This window comes from Sinohyriopsis cumingii, chromosome 12 (assembly GCF_028554795.1).
Source record: "Sinohyriopsis cumingii isolate HCF-2022 chromosome 12, ASM2855479v2, whole genome shotgun sequence".
In the NCBI taxonomy this organism is placed as follows: Eukaryota; Metazoa; Mollusca; class Bivalvia; order Unionida; family Unionidae; genus Sinohyriopsis; species Sinohyriopsis cumingii.
In genome coordinates, this window is record NC_142972.1 from 48,501,070 (window position 1) to 48,519,604 (window position 18,535).

The 18,535-nt window shown below is 31.9% G+C and overlaps 1 protein-coding gene across 2 annotated transcripts in view; it reads right to left on the minus strand.

The window, feature by feature from the left end:
• Positions 1-3,465: 3,465 nt before the first annotated feature.
• The window catches only part of LOC149786408 (uncharacterized), a 137,283-nt gene continuing 122,213 nt past the window's right edge, over positions 3,466-18,535 (minus strand). For both annotated transcript variants that reach the window (XM_089976832.1, XM_089976831.1), the window contains exons 32-35: positions 16,917-16,958; positions 14,122-14,235; positions 8,063-8,105; positions 3,466-6,882 (exon numbers count right to left, since the gene is read on the minus strand). In XM_089976832.1, the coding sequence (XP_089832958.1) occupies positions 6,845-6,882; positions 8,063-8,105; positions 14,122-14,235; positions 16,917-16,958 (237 nt within the window). In that variant the 3' untranslated portion in view covers positions 3,466-6,844. The remainder of the gene's footprint in view (positions 6,883-8,062; positions 8,106-14,121; positions 14,236-16,916; positions 16,959-18,535) is intronic.

Here is an 18,535-nt window from a genome sequence, read left to right on the forward strand (position 1 = left end):
CATGTTTAAAGATTAGAGCTCATTTTCATGCTTAGTACCTGAGTTAGTCACTGAGCTGATACAGTGAGGCTTATTAAACTGTTCATTTTGAAGATAAAGATCAACAACAACGTCTTACGTGATTATATTTTCTTTATTAATTTTCGACCTATTTCTCTGTCCATCTAGTGTGTATATGTGTTTTTGAGATTGCTATCAAGCTGATTACTTTTCCTTTGTCCTGACTGAGTAATGAATATGTAAGACGTTACCGATTCTACAAAGAGTAAAATATCCCTAACAAAAAACTTTCTAAAAAGCGCTCAATTTAAAATCAATTAGGTAGTGGTTTAGGTTTTACAAAATATTGATATAATCGATCCACGTTGTACGTGTTTTCATTCTCCGTACCCATACGCTTGTTTCCCTATTGCAAAGGACTTCAAGACAATAGGTGAAGTCAGCTGAAGGCTTTCAAATTCGTAAATGCTCCAAATAATTATTCTTTTAGCACATTATGACCACACTAGTGAATAATTTTCAATTGCACACTTGCGTGCTTTTTGTTTGTTTGTTGTTGTTTTCACATTTGCATGAATCATTAGAATATTAATGCTTCAAACCATGTTCCACATGACACGACGTAGACATCTAGCAGAACGAATTAATCATATCTCGATTTATATACATGTGTGTGTGTGTTAATTATAATACTCAAAATAATTCGTACCTCTTTAACATTAGCACATTATCGGAAGGAATCAAGCCACTTACAAGGGGGGGGGGTTTGCAGAAAACGTCAATATCTGACCAAGCTGCGTTCGTAGAGATGTTATCAGCGATGAGTATAACAATTACCTGAAATGAGACTAAATCTGCTACCCCGAGAGTCCTCTTCTCGTTTCTGCATATAGTTTCTAGTCTGGATCTCATTGTAACTTGCCTTAGGTGTGCTCACCAGTTATTATTGTTTTTGAGCGAGTGACATATGTAAGGTGAAGTTGTTTGCCTTTAAAACATGTGCAGTGGAGAGAATGTTGGCGTACCTCTATGCTACTTTGACGTAATGTGGATGACATTTCTTTGGATATTGTAATTTTGGAAATTGCACATGATCGAAGCACACTACTAACTACAATGACCGCTACCCTGTACTCAAAAAACCAGCCTGAATTAGTCTAAAGCACACCATCTGTAGCAGCTATTAAAATAGGGAAAATAAATTTTGCCATACTAGACGATACCATTTTCTGAGAGTGCAATGAATGAAATACCAAATATATAAATGTTAAAACGTTATCGGCTTTGTTTATACAATTTGCCTCTGAAGATCAGGAAGTGAAAATGACTAAGTGGAACATGCACTTTTTTAAAAGGTGTACATCTGGAATGATGCCAAGCTGTATACTCTATAACCCATATTATACCAATCAATCATTCACCAAAATAAAGGGAATGAAAGGTTCTTTAAACTATACCTAAATAACACAAGGGTATTTTTAGATAGACGATATAACCAGTGAGGAAAACCAGGAAAATTATTTTTCTTTAAAATTCTATTTTTATCATTTTCATATCATTATGTACGATGTTCTAAATAAAATGCTACATTAATATTAATGTTAAGCATGAAGATAAGCTAATTATTCTCATTTTACTCTTGCTTACATAATTTGCAATGATGCATGTTTGTGTGAATAGTGACCTTAATTATGGGGAAATTAGAAGTCTCAGAATATAGGAATAGAGTCAATTTTAATTTAAAACGTTTGCATTAATTAATCGAAATATATATATATATATATATATATATATATATATATATATATATATATATATATATATATATATATATATATATATATATATATATATAACATGTTTCTGTTAATTTATTTGCAATGAAATTTAAAAAAAGCAAATTCTCTTCTTCCATAATAAACAAATGTTAAATATTATACAATTTGACCTTTGACCTTTATGAACCTCATACGTTCCATCTCTTTTCAAACTGTAAAAGCTATTGTTGACATCTAAGGAATAATTCTGGTCAGTTTCAAGTTCCTGTCTTTCAGCATAACATTGGTTGCTATGTTGACAAAATGTAATGTACATTTTTAAAATAGCTCACTTTATATCATGAGGGGGAGGGGAAGGCTGGACTTGTCAGAGACTTTGGCACTAATAAATACTATTCTGGGGGGGAAATACAGAAGAATTATTCAAAAGGGCTGTTTTGATGCTTGGAACTTAAATGTTTCAGCCATACAATCAAAATTAAGTCATACAATAATTATACGTATGTGTTCTCTTTAAAGGGAACGCTCCCCAGTTAGTATGTACTTTTGAGAGAGTAACGTATGTAATGTGAAGTTGTTTGCATTTAAAAATGCACAGTGGAGATAATGTTGGCATACCTCTATGTTGCTTTAAGGCAATGTGGCTGACATTTCTTTTGAAAATTTACCTTTGGAAATTGTATATGATCTAAGGACACTGCTAATTAAAATGTCTGCTCCCTTGTGCTAAAACAAATCAGCATTAATTAGTCTAAATTACACTATCTGCATCAGCTATTAAAATAGGGTACATTGATTTGCCAGACTAGACAATATCATTTGCTGAAAGTGCAATGAATGAATTACAAAATATATAAAATGTTAAAACAAGTTATCGGCTCTCTTGTTATACAATTTACATCTGAACTTCAGCAGGTGAAAATGACATAGTGGAGCCAGCAGTCTTTTGAAAGGTGTACATCTGGAGTAATGCCATGCTGTACACTGTATAACCCATATTACATCTATCAATCACACACTACAATAAAAAGCAACAAAAGGTTCTTTGAACAATACCTATAATATACAAGGTCTTTGTTAAAATGTCAATATAACCGGTGAGGAAAACCAGGAAAATTTATTTTCTTCAAAATTCTAACCCTATGCAAAATACGAAATTGTAGAGCGCCACCTTATTCAATATTTTATATTTTTATAAGTACTTTTAATAATTCATCTTGTGAACTATATCTACCAATGTTTTCATCAAGACGAAGTCCGTTTGTAAACTATCATTGGATACATTGATGTTTGCATTAATCGACGACTGTGACACTGACATTTGATATTTGGCCCCAAGTTAAGTTTTTCTATTCCATAACAAAATAACGTTGAATGTGTAGTGATGATTCATCCGTGAGATGCTTCTACGCGTAAGATTTATACCTTTATGCATGGTGCACTAGGATCAATTCTTACTTATAGACCCATTAATTAGGACAGAGAGGACATTTAAAAAATGCCCCGTTTATGTATAATGTCTAATCGTTGAGAAAGTCACCTTTCTGAAGACAAAGTGCTGGAAGATTTAAAAGAAATAGAAAACTCGTAAACAATAAAACTGTACTATAATAATAATAATAATAATAATAATAATAATAATAATAATAATGATAATAATAATAATAATAATAATAGTAACAACAAAAATAATAATAATCTTTATTTGTCATAAGTCTTACAGTTCTCATATAAAGTTCAAAACTAAAGGCTAATAAGCGAATAAATGACCAAATATATGAATGGCTCTTGTCTTCTGAAAACGCTACTGTATATCTATCTGAATTTGTGTTTATGCAATAATAACGATATAACTATATAACAGAATGATACATGAAGTAATATAGATTAACAAAAGATATCTAAATGTATTTTCTATATTTAGTTAATTGTTGTTATTATCATCGCTGACAATATACATAATTTCGAACTCCTCGCAACGGAGACAGCGCCGCAGAACTGAATGATATGATGACCCAGCACAAAACAACAAAAGAGGACGATAGGTGAATATGGAACCAACATAGATGTACACATCAAAGGAACACATGGAAAATCAATTTTATCAGAGAAAGAAAATAAAAACAAAATACGAAAAAAACATTTTGAATTCTAAATAGACCCGAGTCTTCGTCAGACAACGGACAAATATCTGGATATCTGCATGCTGAATGGACCCCATAACCATGGAGGAAGTAACCAATGCCATCAAGAAAGTAAAAACGTAAGATCCCAAAAGAAAGGGCATTTATGCAACTGTAACAACTGGAGAGAAATTACACTTCTTTCTGGGACTAGTAAAATATTCAGTCGAATTGTCGTAGATCACATTGTACATGTCTTGAAGTAATCACCAGGATAGAGAAGGAAGGAGTCAGCAAAAACGTCTTTCTTGCATCAATACGGCAGCAAACTATAGACTGGAATAACTACTTCTATGTGATGTTCTTCAATTTGGAAAAAAAGCATTTCACAGTGTGCACATAGACACAGTAGGGAAAATTCCTCTGAGTCATGGAGTACCCTAGAAGATGTTAAAGATCATTAATATATTAATGTCGTTACAATTACAATTGAAGGGTTATTTGTGGAGAAAAGCAACAGACAGCTTAAGGTTAGGATCGAAGTGAAATAAGATTGTAACATTTCCACATTTATATTCGTCCTTGAAATTAATTGTTTCATGAAAGAGAAAACCCAATTCAAAAATTGATGAATCCAATAATCACTGACCTCCTTCTTGGAATATTTGTACTTTGCAGATGATTTTGTCCTCTTATCTAGTCAACACCAAGACATAAAACAAAAGGCAGATCGACTGGCAGCAATATCAGACACAACGTGCATGCAAATAAAAATAGGAAATACTAAACCTTTCACGAAAACAACACAGTCGAATAAACCACTATCATCTACATGCAGAGAGCAGAGGAGAGAGTATGCCACTTAGTATTAACATATTTGATCTGACACAAATTTTGTTTACAATTGATATCATGAATTTCTCTGTTTCAATGTACATGCGGAAACCCCACACTTCACGTATCGAACTTATCAAACACTTTGCACATTTATTACATAGGTGACATCTAGTGGTTAAATTAAAATAACAACATCTTATTGATCTTACGGATGTAAAGTGAAGGCTTTTTAGATTTTAATAACGGCATTTGAGCAATGGCGAATTTACTGTTTTAATAAAACAACAAAGCTAAAGAACTAAACTGATTAACAATCTCGATATGCATACATCTGTAAATAAGAATATTATCATGTCTTACTTTCGACTTTGACCTATTTACATTAACTGTAATGTCCCTCTTTTGAGAATGTAATAAAAAGCGTCTGACATTGCGTACATGTTGTCTATGCTACACGAAAACGTCATTGGCAATACTATACTACACAAAGAACAAATTAAGCAAAGAAAAAACGTGCAATACTATATAGAATGTGCATAAACAAAGAGGAAATACTTCACCATACGTTTTCACTAAGAAAACAGATAACACGGGCGAACTCAATGGATTGCCATGCCAATTAAAATAAGATTTCTTCTAAAAATGTATCTTCCTATTAAAAAATATATTGGCAACTCGTGCTAAGGACTAAAGGAGTCTGTGGTGTTATTTTCCTTTTCTTTTCTTTCTTCTATGCTTCGGGAAATTGTTGCAATTATGCAAAATACAAAACAAAGTAAGCAAACCTCTACCAAATTAAAATACCTGACTATCGGTTACACAGCTGGACATATTTAATAGATGTAACGGAGAGATTATGGGAAGTACTGTTGTAAACTCGACTCATAAAGATGATTAACGCAATCAAACTGTCTCAGGACTAAACAGTTTGAAACCAATTTAGGGTTTATTACCATAAACGAAAATGTACCAGTAAGTGGAAAAATATGAAACTGAACCATTGTTGTTTGTAACGTTAGCTATTTTCAGTTTTAAATATCGTTTCTAAGTTCAACGTTCTGTTTTACATTGTTTACTGAATATGTGGCCTGAATCACCAATAAACTTTTCGTCGTGTGTATTTTATATAAACGGTTGATAATATCTACAAATAATGTCATCATCATCTACTACGGCTATATCATTCCATGGAAGGTTTTCCTTGCTTTATTGGCTAAGCAAAATATGTATGCACAATGCGAATCCCTTTTTGAGTGGACTGAACTACGATTTCTATCAGTTGAATTTTGACATAAAATCTGTGTTTTTGGTTTACTTGCAAAATACTTTAAATAACAGGCCATATTTGTTAGTTTGGTAACTAATACAAATTAATTTAACACATTTGCTAAATATTTGCATACGGACAACTAATGTCATAATGATGAAGACTTTTGATTATGAAAGATGGATGCGGTATTTATCAACGATGTAAGAAATATATTGTAAAAGCAAAAAGCATGAATCTGGCATTATATAATGTATATGCAATCGATATTTGATTAATACCTCGGAATATATTTATATCAAAGAGTATAGTTTGAGTATGTAGGGTATTTTAAGTTTGAAAATATTGCTCACAAAATATATTCTGATTAAAATGAAAGTTTTAACAATTTTATAACTTTGATGTACGGTCAAATATGTCTTAAGCAAGCCGATCTGGGAATTGACAAAATATATATCTAATACAGATGCTGACTTAACACAGGTATATTTGTACCATAATCTGGTATAAAAGATTTCAAGAAACAGCGGCTAAGTAGAAATGACCACTGTGTCAAATTGATTATATATTATGACGGATAAGCTATTATACAAAGGTTAACACAAGAGTTATCTTGGCTGATGTTTAGTAGCATGTTCATTCCACGCAGAGTGATTTGCGTGATTTGCGAGATGGGGAGTTTCTCTATTCCATGATGCATCAAGAATCCTAAAGCAACTTTATAAAATCAATATTAGAAGGTGCCTTATATCGGAATTTGAATTGTGCAACATATATGTTCCTCATTTAATATAGGGTAAAGGTCATCATATTGACAATTTTCGCTCTCCATAGAAAGCTTAGTTGTAATACTCCTCCTGTGTTTCACTTCCAAAATCTGCAAGATAGAATAGATATACATTGCATACAGTGAGTTTAATGTATCAAGTGAAACATGATACCCTGAAGTAAATACATACAATTATATAATCTTATATTTTACGTACTGCTTCTGAAGAAAAAGGTTTACAACTTATCTTACGGAATTATGCATCATCTTTTCAATTTATGATGTACATTTTAAGTCGTTTGAGATTAAGACAGTTGTATTTTAATTCCTTTAATTTACTGGTTAGTGCTGGAGTAGAAATGTACATCTATATTTTGTCGTAAGAATTCACTCATAACAAGGCCGATCGCTGGGGTGAAACCAAACACTAAGTAGATCAGTCATAATAAGTTAATATGAATGGGGGTCACGTAAACAAAGTGTGTGATTCCAGATGCAATTATCCCATGAAGAAGTATCACGCGCGCTCTAGCATTTCATTGGTTCAATACGTTTTGAAGGTATAAGACCGTTTGTGTATATTGACGACCAAATAATTGTGAAAGGGAATAATACGTTTCAAATTGTTCTAGAAATTACTTAGACTCAGAGACTGTATATTTGAAACGCAAATGGACTCTGTATAATGACCATACGCACCAACTGTTTTATTTTTATGCAGTTATGTGAGTGTGTGTAAAATTACAGAGAAGAAAACAGTCATTGAGCCGAGTGGATAATCATTGATTTTTAGATTATGTGATTATTTTCAAAAGTTCTTGACTATTTAACTTATTCAATCGCATTATATGAAACGTTCAAGGACTTCAGATATAGTCTTTGCTTATGAGATTACATTAAATTAAAACCATTTGCATTAATAATTATGTGCAATTCAGTGGCATTATCATAGCAGCACATAAGCACTTTAGAAGCTTCATTCATAATACCTTTGAATAGTTTCCGCATTGGAGACAAATTGATAGTACAATTAAGATTATTAAGATTACATTATAGGAATTTATACACTGTAAATTATTTTTAATTGTCTGATTTGTTTGATTTTATATTTTACTTAAATAAATTTATATTTTATAAAACGTGAATGCTTGTTTGGGTTTTACATAATCTTGTTATTAAATTTAAACAATTATATGTAATACTCATCATACCGTTCTTCTGATGATGGCTTTATTTTATTTTACCTATGACTTAACAGATTTATACTAAGGTACGTTTTCATACATACCAGTCTCTGTGTCGCTTGGTTGGCGTCTGTGAAATGTATTATTCTGCAAAAGTTTATATAAAGTCATATAAGAGGAAACAAAAGATTTTAAAACACATTTGTATGGGGTATTTCGTTTTTGCATGAAATAATTGCACGTTCTCGTAAGGTATAGAATTAGATCACATTATTTGTTACTCCGGAGTGAAGTGAGGGATTAAATTATTTCAAAGACCCACATACCCAATTGTAAATGAAGTTCTTCAGAAAGAAATATGGTCACATGAAAATGTTGACAGAATATTAAAGAATGCTTAATTTGTGGAATATGTCTCTAATAGAAAATAACTGTTCTCTAAACAATCTGTTTAAAATTTGATATATAATATCGTTTCTAAGAAGCTCCATAGAAAACTAAATTCCACAGAAGTACTAGGTTGGTGTTCTTGACTTCAAAAATTGTCTTGAAACAAGACGTGCTTTTGACATTATTTCAGTGTAACATATTTGGTAGTTTTCAACCGTAATGCATGTATCGTGTGTACACATTGCTTCTAGTCACAAAATCATGCAGTGTAACACAATCGCTTGCCAATTGCTATACTTTGAGGTCTAATTAGATGTCTCTTGCATAACAAACAAAAACGCACGTCGATAAATTCATTCACAAGAGCTCACTAGGCAAAGCAAATGTTTTGAGGGGCAGTTGTGCTATCTAACTTTATTAAAACAAAATTCATACGCCAAATGCATGTGACTGTAATTAAATCTTATCAAAACGTAGATTTGTTATGTTATTGACGTAGAACCTTTATTGCAAATGGAAAAAGCGATACGTGAAAGGTATCTCTAACTCGAATGATCCAGCATTTGTTTCGACAAACAAATCATTTCGCTTAAAATAATATTTCAATCTATCTAGATTGTACACTCAAGACTAATTTCCCAACCTACCAATATAATTTAAAAAGCATTCCCATAATAAAGATGAATTTAATATACGCTAACACAGTTGAAGCCATTATGGTGTGCGTTATTGTTCTAGGTAAGTCTCATTTCCATTGCCAATTGGACAGATGGTTTATACTTTGAATAGATTTTGAGAGAAATTCAAGTATATAGGCAAAACAATCCCAAATGCTCTTTTTGGTTTTCAAAAATTACTGCTTAACGCAAATTGCTAAAGGAATGATAACCAGTCTTAAGATACAATGTGCAAATTGTCCTTAGCAATGTATATATCTATTTTTTACGTGCAGGTATTGAAGATACCAAAGACTATATTTTTAAATCATGGCTATTCCATACATTATTCACAAGAATGTATTTCAGTTTTTGTGATGCATCGACAGATATTTACAAACAATTTAAACTTTCAATATCATGCATATATATTTCACCATTGCGTTTGCTTTATTTGATTTATCACATTCGGTATTGGGAATTAAGGTGGATATGTCCAAACCAATCGCGGCTCCATTTGTCTGAAGAAAAATAAATGATACATTTATTTTGAAGTTTCACATATAGTTATTTTTCAATAGTATAATGTATAGGAAATAATGTTGTTGCTATATCGGATCATCATAGTTGTAATGTTTTCTTACGTAATTGATCATTGTTCTTTTATATTGTCAGCAAATACCTTTTCAATATTTAATACGATAAATTGATTATCTAGCTTTATATAATATCTTTAGCAATACATAAATAGGACTTTCTTCAAGAATGTTAAGTACAACTAACAATAGTTCAAAATAGTTATGGGTATATAAGTAGTATCAAAATTGAGAATGAATCATCCTATCATAGATTTGCAATTTCTGTTTTTTGTATCTGTGACTATTGTCTCACCACTCGTATTAGTCAATGCTTCCATGCATTAATTGGTTCTATCTTTCATATTCATATGCAGAATGAATAAATCAGAATAAACTGATTTAAATCAGGCATTAATTTACTATCGCATTTTTAAATCTCTTATTCCTCCTACTCTTGAACGTTTGTGGACCAGTTATATTTCTGTGTATTACTGTCTTGCATGGGGCATTTTAAGTTTCAGTGCGTATAGGTCCTGGCACATCGTCCAATCGGCCAGTAAAAAATTTCTTTCCGATATGTATATATGACAGGGTAATTACTTATGAATGCAACATTGCATTATACACTACGTATTATTACGGCCACACCAATTAACCTTTACGTCAAAATGTTTAATTTAGGGCTTCTAATGGAAGTGCAGATAGGCTAAAAATAAATATTTTACTATAGACTCTGGTATGAACCAACATAGACTACAAATTCTAATGTGACTGCAGCCGATCTAAAATTGAAATAGTGTTTATATTTCAGTATGATATTTAAAACTATACCGAGTTTAAACATCTTGGGTAAACTATCATGAATCTTCCTACAATATTGCTACAACTTTGGTTTTGGTTTAAGAGCATTACTTGATATTGCTAAAGCGAAGTCGCAGAAATTATAGTAAGTACATTAGGGGTCAGTATGGCAGAGCATATGATCTTTTTGTTTAAATTCAAATCTGATCAGTAAATAAGGTAGTCTAGAATCTAAAATAAAACAATCTAAAAATGTTTAATTGTATCTTCATTATTTTAAAAACTATCAAAATGTGATTTTGTTCTTTTAAAGGGCATTGAAAAAAGAAAGTATATACATGAACTACTTGCGACGAAGAACTAACTGTCGCAAGAAAAGTTTGAAAGAAAAAATGTACATTTTTAAAAATTGGTAGCACATATACTCAGAAAACGATTTATTCGTTCAACGGTAACAGTGGTATGGCTTGACTGGTCTCAGTCGAGTGATAATTAAATTATATTGGTGCCAAAATATGAGTTGACGTTGATTATAGATTTGCATTTTTGTATTGTCATTAAGAAAGTTATTTGAAATTTTTTACCACTTAAAGCTGGTATAGTGAAGTTATTTACTTTCTATTTGACATCGTCATTGTACAGGATTCTATATACAGTTATCAGTTGGAACGAAATGATTGACTCCATGGTAAACGTCAAACAGTAACGCTTGGCATTTATTAAATATGTCATCAGGATATATCACTATACAATTTCGATCCTTCAATGGCTACGTTCTGTCGTAAGTCTTGTATAGAAATGTTGGACACAGTATGATACTGTTGTAGAAAAAACTGTCCATGGATTCAGTTCATCAGATTCAGTACAGAAATAGTACGTCCACCATTACCTGCTTGGCAGAATATCGTAATGAAAGAGTATTCAGACACAGTAAATGATACGGGGAACATATTTGATTTCGTTTCCTAGATTTGAACACAATTATTTATTTAAACCAAACAAAATGTTAAATTGTGGCATCTATATTTTCCTTTCTTTTAATCTTAATGTTATTATCTTGTTCGAAGTAAACTGATTTAATATAACTATCACTGAATCTGTTAAAATTTATACTTTTCAAATCAAACCTTACTAATTTATGTTTGCTTGTGTTGTTCATCACGAAATACTACTGCATTAGCTAACACTGTTGTATCAATTGAAAACCCTTGAAGTAAGCAATGTCTTGAAGATCTCTATAGCCATTGAATATTTGTTTACATTGCTCTGTTGGAACACATTTTTCTGGATCTTATTATAATATCAAAACAACTTTTAAATGTATTTTTTGGGGGCAGTTAACATTGATATGGCTGAATATTATCAAAGTAAGACTCAGTGCATGCAGAGGAAAATCCAGAAGGTATTAAATTCCATCTTGAAAACATGTAGTCATATTTCAGTTCATTTTGTAAACCATGTAATTAGTTAATCGTACGAAATTTGTTTACTAATGATTTGCCAATATAGATTACATCAATGATCTGTAAAGAAGATCTAGTATTGACAAAGAGTTTAAATGCTTTTTTATTTCGCGCTGGTCACATTTGCTAACTCGTTTTCAGTTATATCTTTACCAGCCATTTCCATTTATACTCCATCCGCAATAACTGTTCTCAATACGTGGTGTGAACTGTTCCAAACCTGAAGAAATTAAGTTGTTACTAATTTTGTCTTTGAAGTGCCAGTTCTATTTCAACTGGACTAAGTCCAATTCTTTGCTATTCAAAAACCTGACAAATGTTTGATGTGCTAGTGATGTTTTTGGCTTTTCAGTTAAAATACTTTGAATAAACATCATGTAAAAATGAATATACAAAAATGACGGTGGAACAGAATCTAAATCGTGTCGGTGGTTTTGCATACTTGCGTGATCAGATTTACAGTTCATAAAGGAGGCAGTGCATTTGCTATACGTTTAAAAATTGAGTACTGTTTCAATCTAGATCAATCGATGTTAATACCGTGAAACGAGATGAAATTTGAAAGACGGAATGTTAAACTTCGTACTTTCTGACAATTTGACAGATACAAAATATTGTTCTTTCTTGCTTGTGTTATATATATTCCTACAGTTGATTGACAGTTATGTTCATAATCATACTTTCAGTTTCCTATTAAATATGTCTTAAAATAGCTTTTTGTCTTGTTCTACAAGGTTCATATTTGGTGATGTCGAACTCTGCACAAGCACCTTCAGAACATGTTGTCTCTATTGTTGATAGAGTGGAATGTTTTGAGACATTATTTTAAAATTGATAAAAACTGTCATTCTATTTCACGACTGATAATTTGTTAATAGCTGATGTCAACAAGACAACAGATGAACATTTAAAGCATCAACTTTTTCAGCAATTTTAAACGCATTGCTAATTAATTGTTTTTAATGACATCAGATTTAGGAAAAATATCAAACTTATAATTGATTTAAAAAAATGTATTTCATATAGTGAGTTAGCATAAGTTGTTGTGAGTTTTTGTTCTCCAAAATCTCGGAACCTATTTTAGTTGACTCATCATATATTGATATTGTGTTGTTCTCACGATCTTCATATTGTTCTCAAAATGTAGACGAATGCAAATCTGTGTCTTTACTAACATCAGTGAAACTACTTCCCAATGCCTCACCGTTTTAGCTAATTTGCTATCAAGGCTGATGATTGTTATTTTCTTTTCGTACGTAGATACCGGATATATTTCATAACGTTGTACCAAAATATATTTTAACAAGTGTTCAGATATATAGCTGTTGTGCTACAAGATTAAATATATAATGTATTAACGCAGGAGAAGAAAATTATCTTTTCATTATATACATACTCTGAGTTTTCGTTTTGTTTTAAGAGTAAGTAATTAAATGTATATGACAATGAGTTAACTAACATGTGACTTTCTATGGAAATGCATTGCGTTCACTGATCCAGTATATTGTCCCCTGATAGGGTGTTGTCAAACACTTATTGGATGCAGTTAAACACACGCAGCACAAAATACATTTTTACATACGTAACATGACGTTACAATTGGTCGTTCATCATATAATAGTACATAAAACCATGTCACGTGATATTATGCATACATGCGCGATTCAGTAATAACATAATTAAAACAAGATTTTACGTTAAACATATATATATATATATATATATCTATATCTATATATATATATACACATATATATATATATATATATATATATATATATATATATATATATATATATATATATATATATATATATATATATATATATATATATATATACTTCTACTGCGTTAAAGGCAATTTGAAATACCATTTATTGTTCAACAAATGTGGTTAGGGCATAAAAATGACTAGTACATGTAGTGTTGGATATTACAGTCTTTCCGGAAGTACATTGCGCCATCAAGCTAGCCTTGGCGTAATTTGGTATCGACCGCATTATTCACCAGTATAAATCCTATGACATACTTATAGAAAATTGTCAGACAATGTCCTGATATATTATCAATAAAAGAAGCTAATTCAGTGCACGTCCTCCCGCACAGTGAATTATATAAAAGACAGGTTTATACTAGGTTCCCGTATCTTACGTAGCCAAATGCAATGTATTGATTATATGATAAGATGAATTAATAAAATGACTATTCCTCGCATATCTGCATCAAAGTCATTCAATTTTTAAGCACAGTTTTATCATAGGTAAGCTTTCATTACCATCTTTATATCTTTCACCCTTCTCATTGATTCATCGTTTGATGCAGTTCTGGGATTTGTAGGCGTTTCCAAGCTCTTTTTCCTTCTACGTTTTTCTTGCATAGCAGCGCGTATCTGTAAATACATTATACATCATACAGTAATAAGTGACTTCATATATGAGAGAGAACACCGTTTGCATTCTAAATGTTTAAAAGATTGAGCATTACCGACGACAACATAAAAAATGAAAATATATACTTTTGTACATGTGACCTTTGTGACCAAAACCATCCATCAATTTAGAAGGAGATATGGAATGGACAGATGGAGTGTATCGCAGTATCCCCGGCTCTTTATAAAAGGGGTGGGAAACAAACTTGACATTTGGACAGTGCAGCAGTTATGTGAACCCTAGAGTATTATTGGTGTTTGGGTATGTTTTGAACAATCAAAGGGTCGAAGTTCAGATCCATCCCAATGCAGATAAGGCCTTAATAAGCTACATGCAATATAACTGTACATGTCTTGAAGTGCAATAAATAATACAGAAATAAGCGATTGGAAAAAGATATGTCTGGTAAGGCAACAGGAAGGGCCTTAATATTTTAAAGTTATACAATGGAAATCAAGAGACAAATACAGTAACAAGTTGTATTCGGGGAAGGGTGCTAGTGGAATGCACTCCATTCCTTTTGAGCGAATTGTCTCGGCAATAATTAATCTAGTCTTGTGTTACTGTGCTAAGAAACACCAAACCTACCAATCCGTAAGTGATTTAAAGAAATATTTAATATTATTCTCGGGATTACATTAAAGCTCACTAAGGTATCTTAAAAGCATGATGGCAAACATTTAAGCTTTGAAGCTCTTATGCGATAATCATTGGAGTTGCATAAATATCATGCGAATAGAATAGGTCCGATACATCTTCCCGTACTCCAAGCGGCAACGATGGGTTCCAAAAGCAGCAGTATCTTAGAAATTAGCGTGGCTGACTGGTTACCGCATGCTGCGGGTTGGAATCTTACAGCTGAGTCATCCGTAGACGGCTACCGTCCAGTGTCCTTGGCAAGAATCTTTACAAAAACTGTCTCTGCACTAAATAAGCTACTCGTGTTGCTGTGCTTTTAATCACACGCCCAGACCAAACCAATATTGAGGAAACCATTATTAAAGATTGAATTTGTCGATATGTCGAGCAACAACATGTCAAAAGAATTACACTATCAGAACATACATTATATTGTCATGTCCTGAAGCCCTAGTATTGTCGACCTTTCGAGGGATTGAAAATTATCTATATAATTCAAAGTTTGTAAATCTACAACAGACTATTCTTGATTTTCACGGATTTTCATGTTTGTTATGTATATTTAATTTAATTATTGTTTGTTATTTTTTAAATTATTTTTATTCCATTGCATACTATTGTAAGGTAACTTCGTTTACTGGATTTGACATTTTTCAGAAATTTTTCTGTTCAGTTCTTTTTTGACCTGATTGCTATAATAATAGAAACACAGTATCTAGTTTCTGACATTAATTCAGAAATAGTGGCAATAGTGGTAAACAATTGTTTTTTATTTTTAATTTTTTTCCCTCAGAGTAAGAATTATAGGTTAATTCAAGGCCATACCTGGACGACATGATAATCATCTTGTTACAAACATCCATTTGTTCTAGAAAGATGAACTCTACTATAAAATGTTTCTTTTTCTTTTATGGGTATAAGTGTTTTGTATATTTAATATAATTAGTCTTTTTATTTTTCATTTTTTTAAGTACATTACAAGCTATTGTAAGGTAACTTTGTTTACTGGATTTGACATTTTTCAGAAATTCAGTTCAGTTCTGTTTGCCCTGACTGTTGTGATAATAGTAACACTGTATCTAGTTTTTGACCTTGATTCAGAAACAGTGGCAGTTCTGGTAAACAACTTTTTTATTTTTTTAAGTCTTATTCAGAGTAAGAATTATAAGTTAAGTCAAGGCCATTTCTGGATGACGAGATAATTATCATGTAACAAAATTCCAGTTCTGCTGGAAAGTTGAACTCTTGTCCTCCATCCTGGAATCTGTTTTGCTTCTTAAGTTGGCCTTATACCTATTGTTTTATATAGAAGTAGTCAGCGGGCTTTAAATCTATGAGACGTTAAGTTGTGTTGGTGTGACAAGTTTGGGGTGAGATTTTATTTTCTTCAAATAATTGAATTTTAAGTGATTATTTTATACTAGTGCTCTAAATTAATAATTGGACAGTCATTTGCCGAAAGTATACAGTATTCAAACATTGGAATAATATTTTCTGTGATTCAACAAGTGACCATTGACACTGCAGCAATTCGCTGATTATTAATGACGTAATCGTCTTACATTTTGAATATCATCGGGATTCAAATTAAGTTTCATTCAGGACTTTTTATTACTAGGACTTCTATATTGTAAGTCTTGGATTATTCTTGAATTTAATTTGTAATACCGGATGCTCATTTGTTTCTCAATTTTTACTTGATATTCTAGGGAAATAAATTATTTGTTAAATTTTACAAAGCTTGTTGTCTTCACTTTTTTCCTGTTACTTTTTGTAAGATTCTAGTCTCGTAACATGTTCTATATAAAAAAAGGCTAGGGACCATGTCACTTAGATTTCAATATAAGTATTCCTGAAAGTGTTTTAAAAGTCTAATGACACTATAGACGGCATCGGAATTCCAAATACAAGGGTTACCATATGTTCGTATCTACCCTGCCGAACGTGTCATCTGAAAAATCAAGGCTTCATTATAAATCTCGGCACCCTGTCAGAAACTCACCTGACTGTTCAGTACGCAATGAAAGACAAAAATAAACAGACCCTGAAATAGAAAAAGAATATATATACATATTATAGATAGTTGGTATATAATTTGTAGGTCGAAAATATATTTTGTTGTTACAGAACTGCTACATATTTGGTCCAATTCAAGAACAATGAATTAACTAAACATTGTGCGGTACATTAATATTATTAAACTGGGTGTTTGTTAGAGACCCGTCATGGGTATAGAACACGCTGTTTATAAGCAGATGGGATCTTGTCCCGTAGTCCGAACGCCCATTTATCGAGTATTTATTCTTGCAGACTTAATTGGGTTCCAAGGCGCTAGATACATAGATCTGGCAGGTACGTGAGACCGGCAGCTGAAAATGTCAAGAAAATGTGACTAGAAGAAAGCAGAGTTCGTTATGCGCCCGGGTTCGCTAAGCAACAGTTTTTTTTTTACTATACTACCACATCAGTTAGTCTTATCCTATATATGAGATTACATAAATCTCTAATTGGAATGCATCCCATTATTTGTCTTTTATATATAAGTTTTAGACAAAACCTCTGGCCATCATTATATATCTAAATATCAGATTTCCACAAACCCTCTAAATTTATGTGGTATCCATTGTATGTACTTCTATACATTTACTAAAAAATTCTTGTTAAATGCAGGATTATTGTATACTAATATATCTGAAAGATGTATTGGCAAGATTGGTAAGCGGGCACAAAGTCAAGTAAAAGTCAGCGGAATGTAACAAAATTAAATGGACCAATAGTGTTCGCTCATTTGCAACATTTGCCACAAGAATCAACAATCAACATTTCAATTAGAAAATATATGGCCTGGATGAATGCAGGAAAGCGAGCACAAAGGCAAGTAAAAGTCAACGGAATGGAATCAAATTATATGGACCAATAGTGCTCGCTCATTTGCAACATTTGCCAGAAGATTCAACAATCAACATTTCAATTCGAAAATATATTGTTTGGAGGAGGGCAAAATGTATCATATTTTGAGAAAAAAATTTGTGCCAGGCCGCCGAACAGTAATGTTTACTATTTAGTTGATGTTTCGAGCACGGATACTGTTAAATCATTTGAACGGGGACAAAACCGATAACAGAATCAGCAACGTAGAAAATGTTGCCTTATAAGAAACGTGCAAGTTATTGATTGTTGGTAGCTTTATTCATTTTGTGAAGTACGTTCTGTGAATCGCAAGAAATATAGCGAAAGGAAAAGAAGAAAAGTTTATATTTATGCCCAAGACCGGATCATATCTTAGCTTATCTCTTAGAAGTATCCATGGGTGTTGCATCGGACAGATTATTATTTGTCAGGCGTAGAAAATGATAGGTGTTCCTATTTTGTAGTTAAGATTAGATTCAACTCTGCGAACATATCTGGGTTCTTTAATTGTTTGCTTTAAGCTATGCCACGAATGTCTTTTTCCAAAACATATCTTTTGTCGTTGTATTTGGGATATAATTCACAATTGAAAAAGATATGTTTGCATTTTAACTTTGTATTGTAATGAAATTATTTTTTAAGTATTATAACACTTGGTGATTTTGCCACTTTTCTGTTACTTAGTTTAGGACGATAGAGTCGTAATACCTG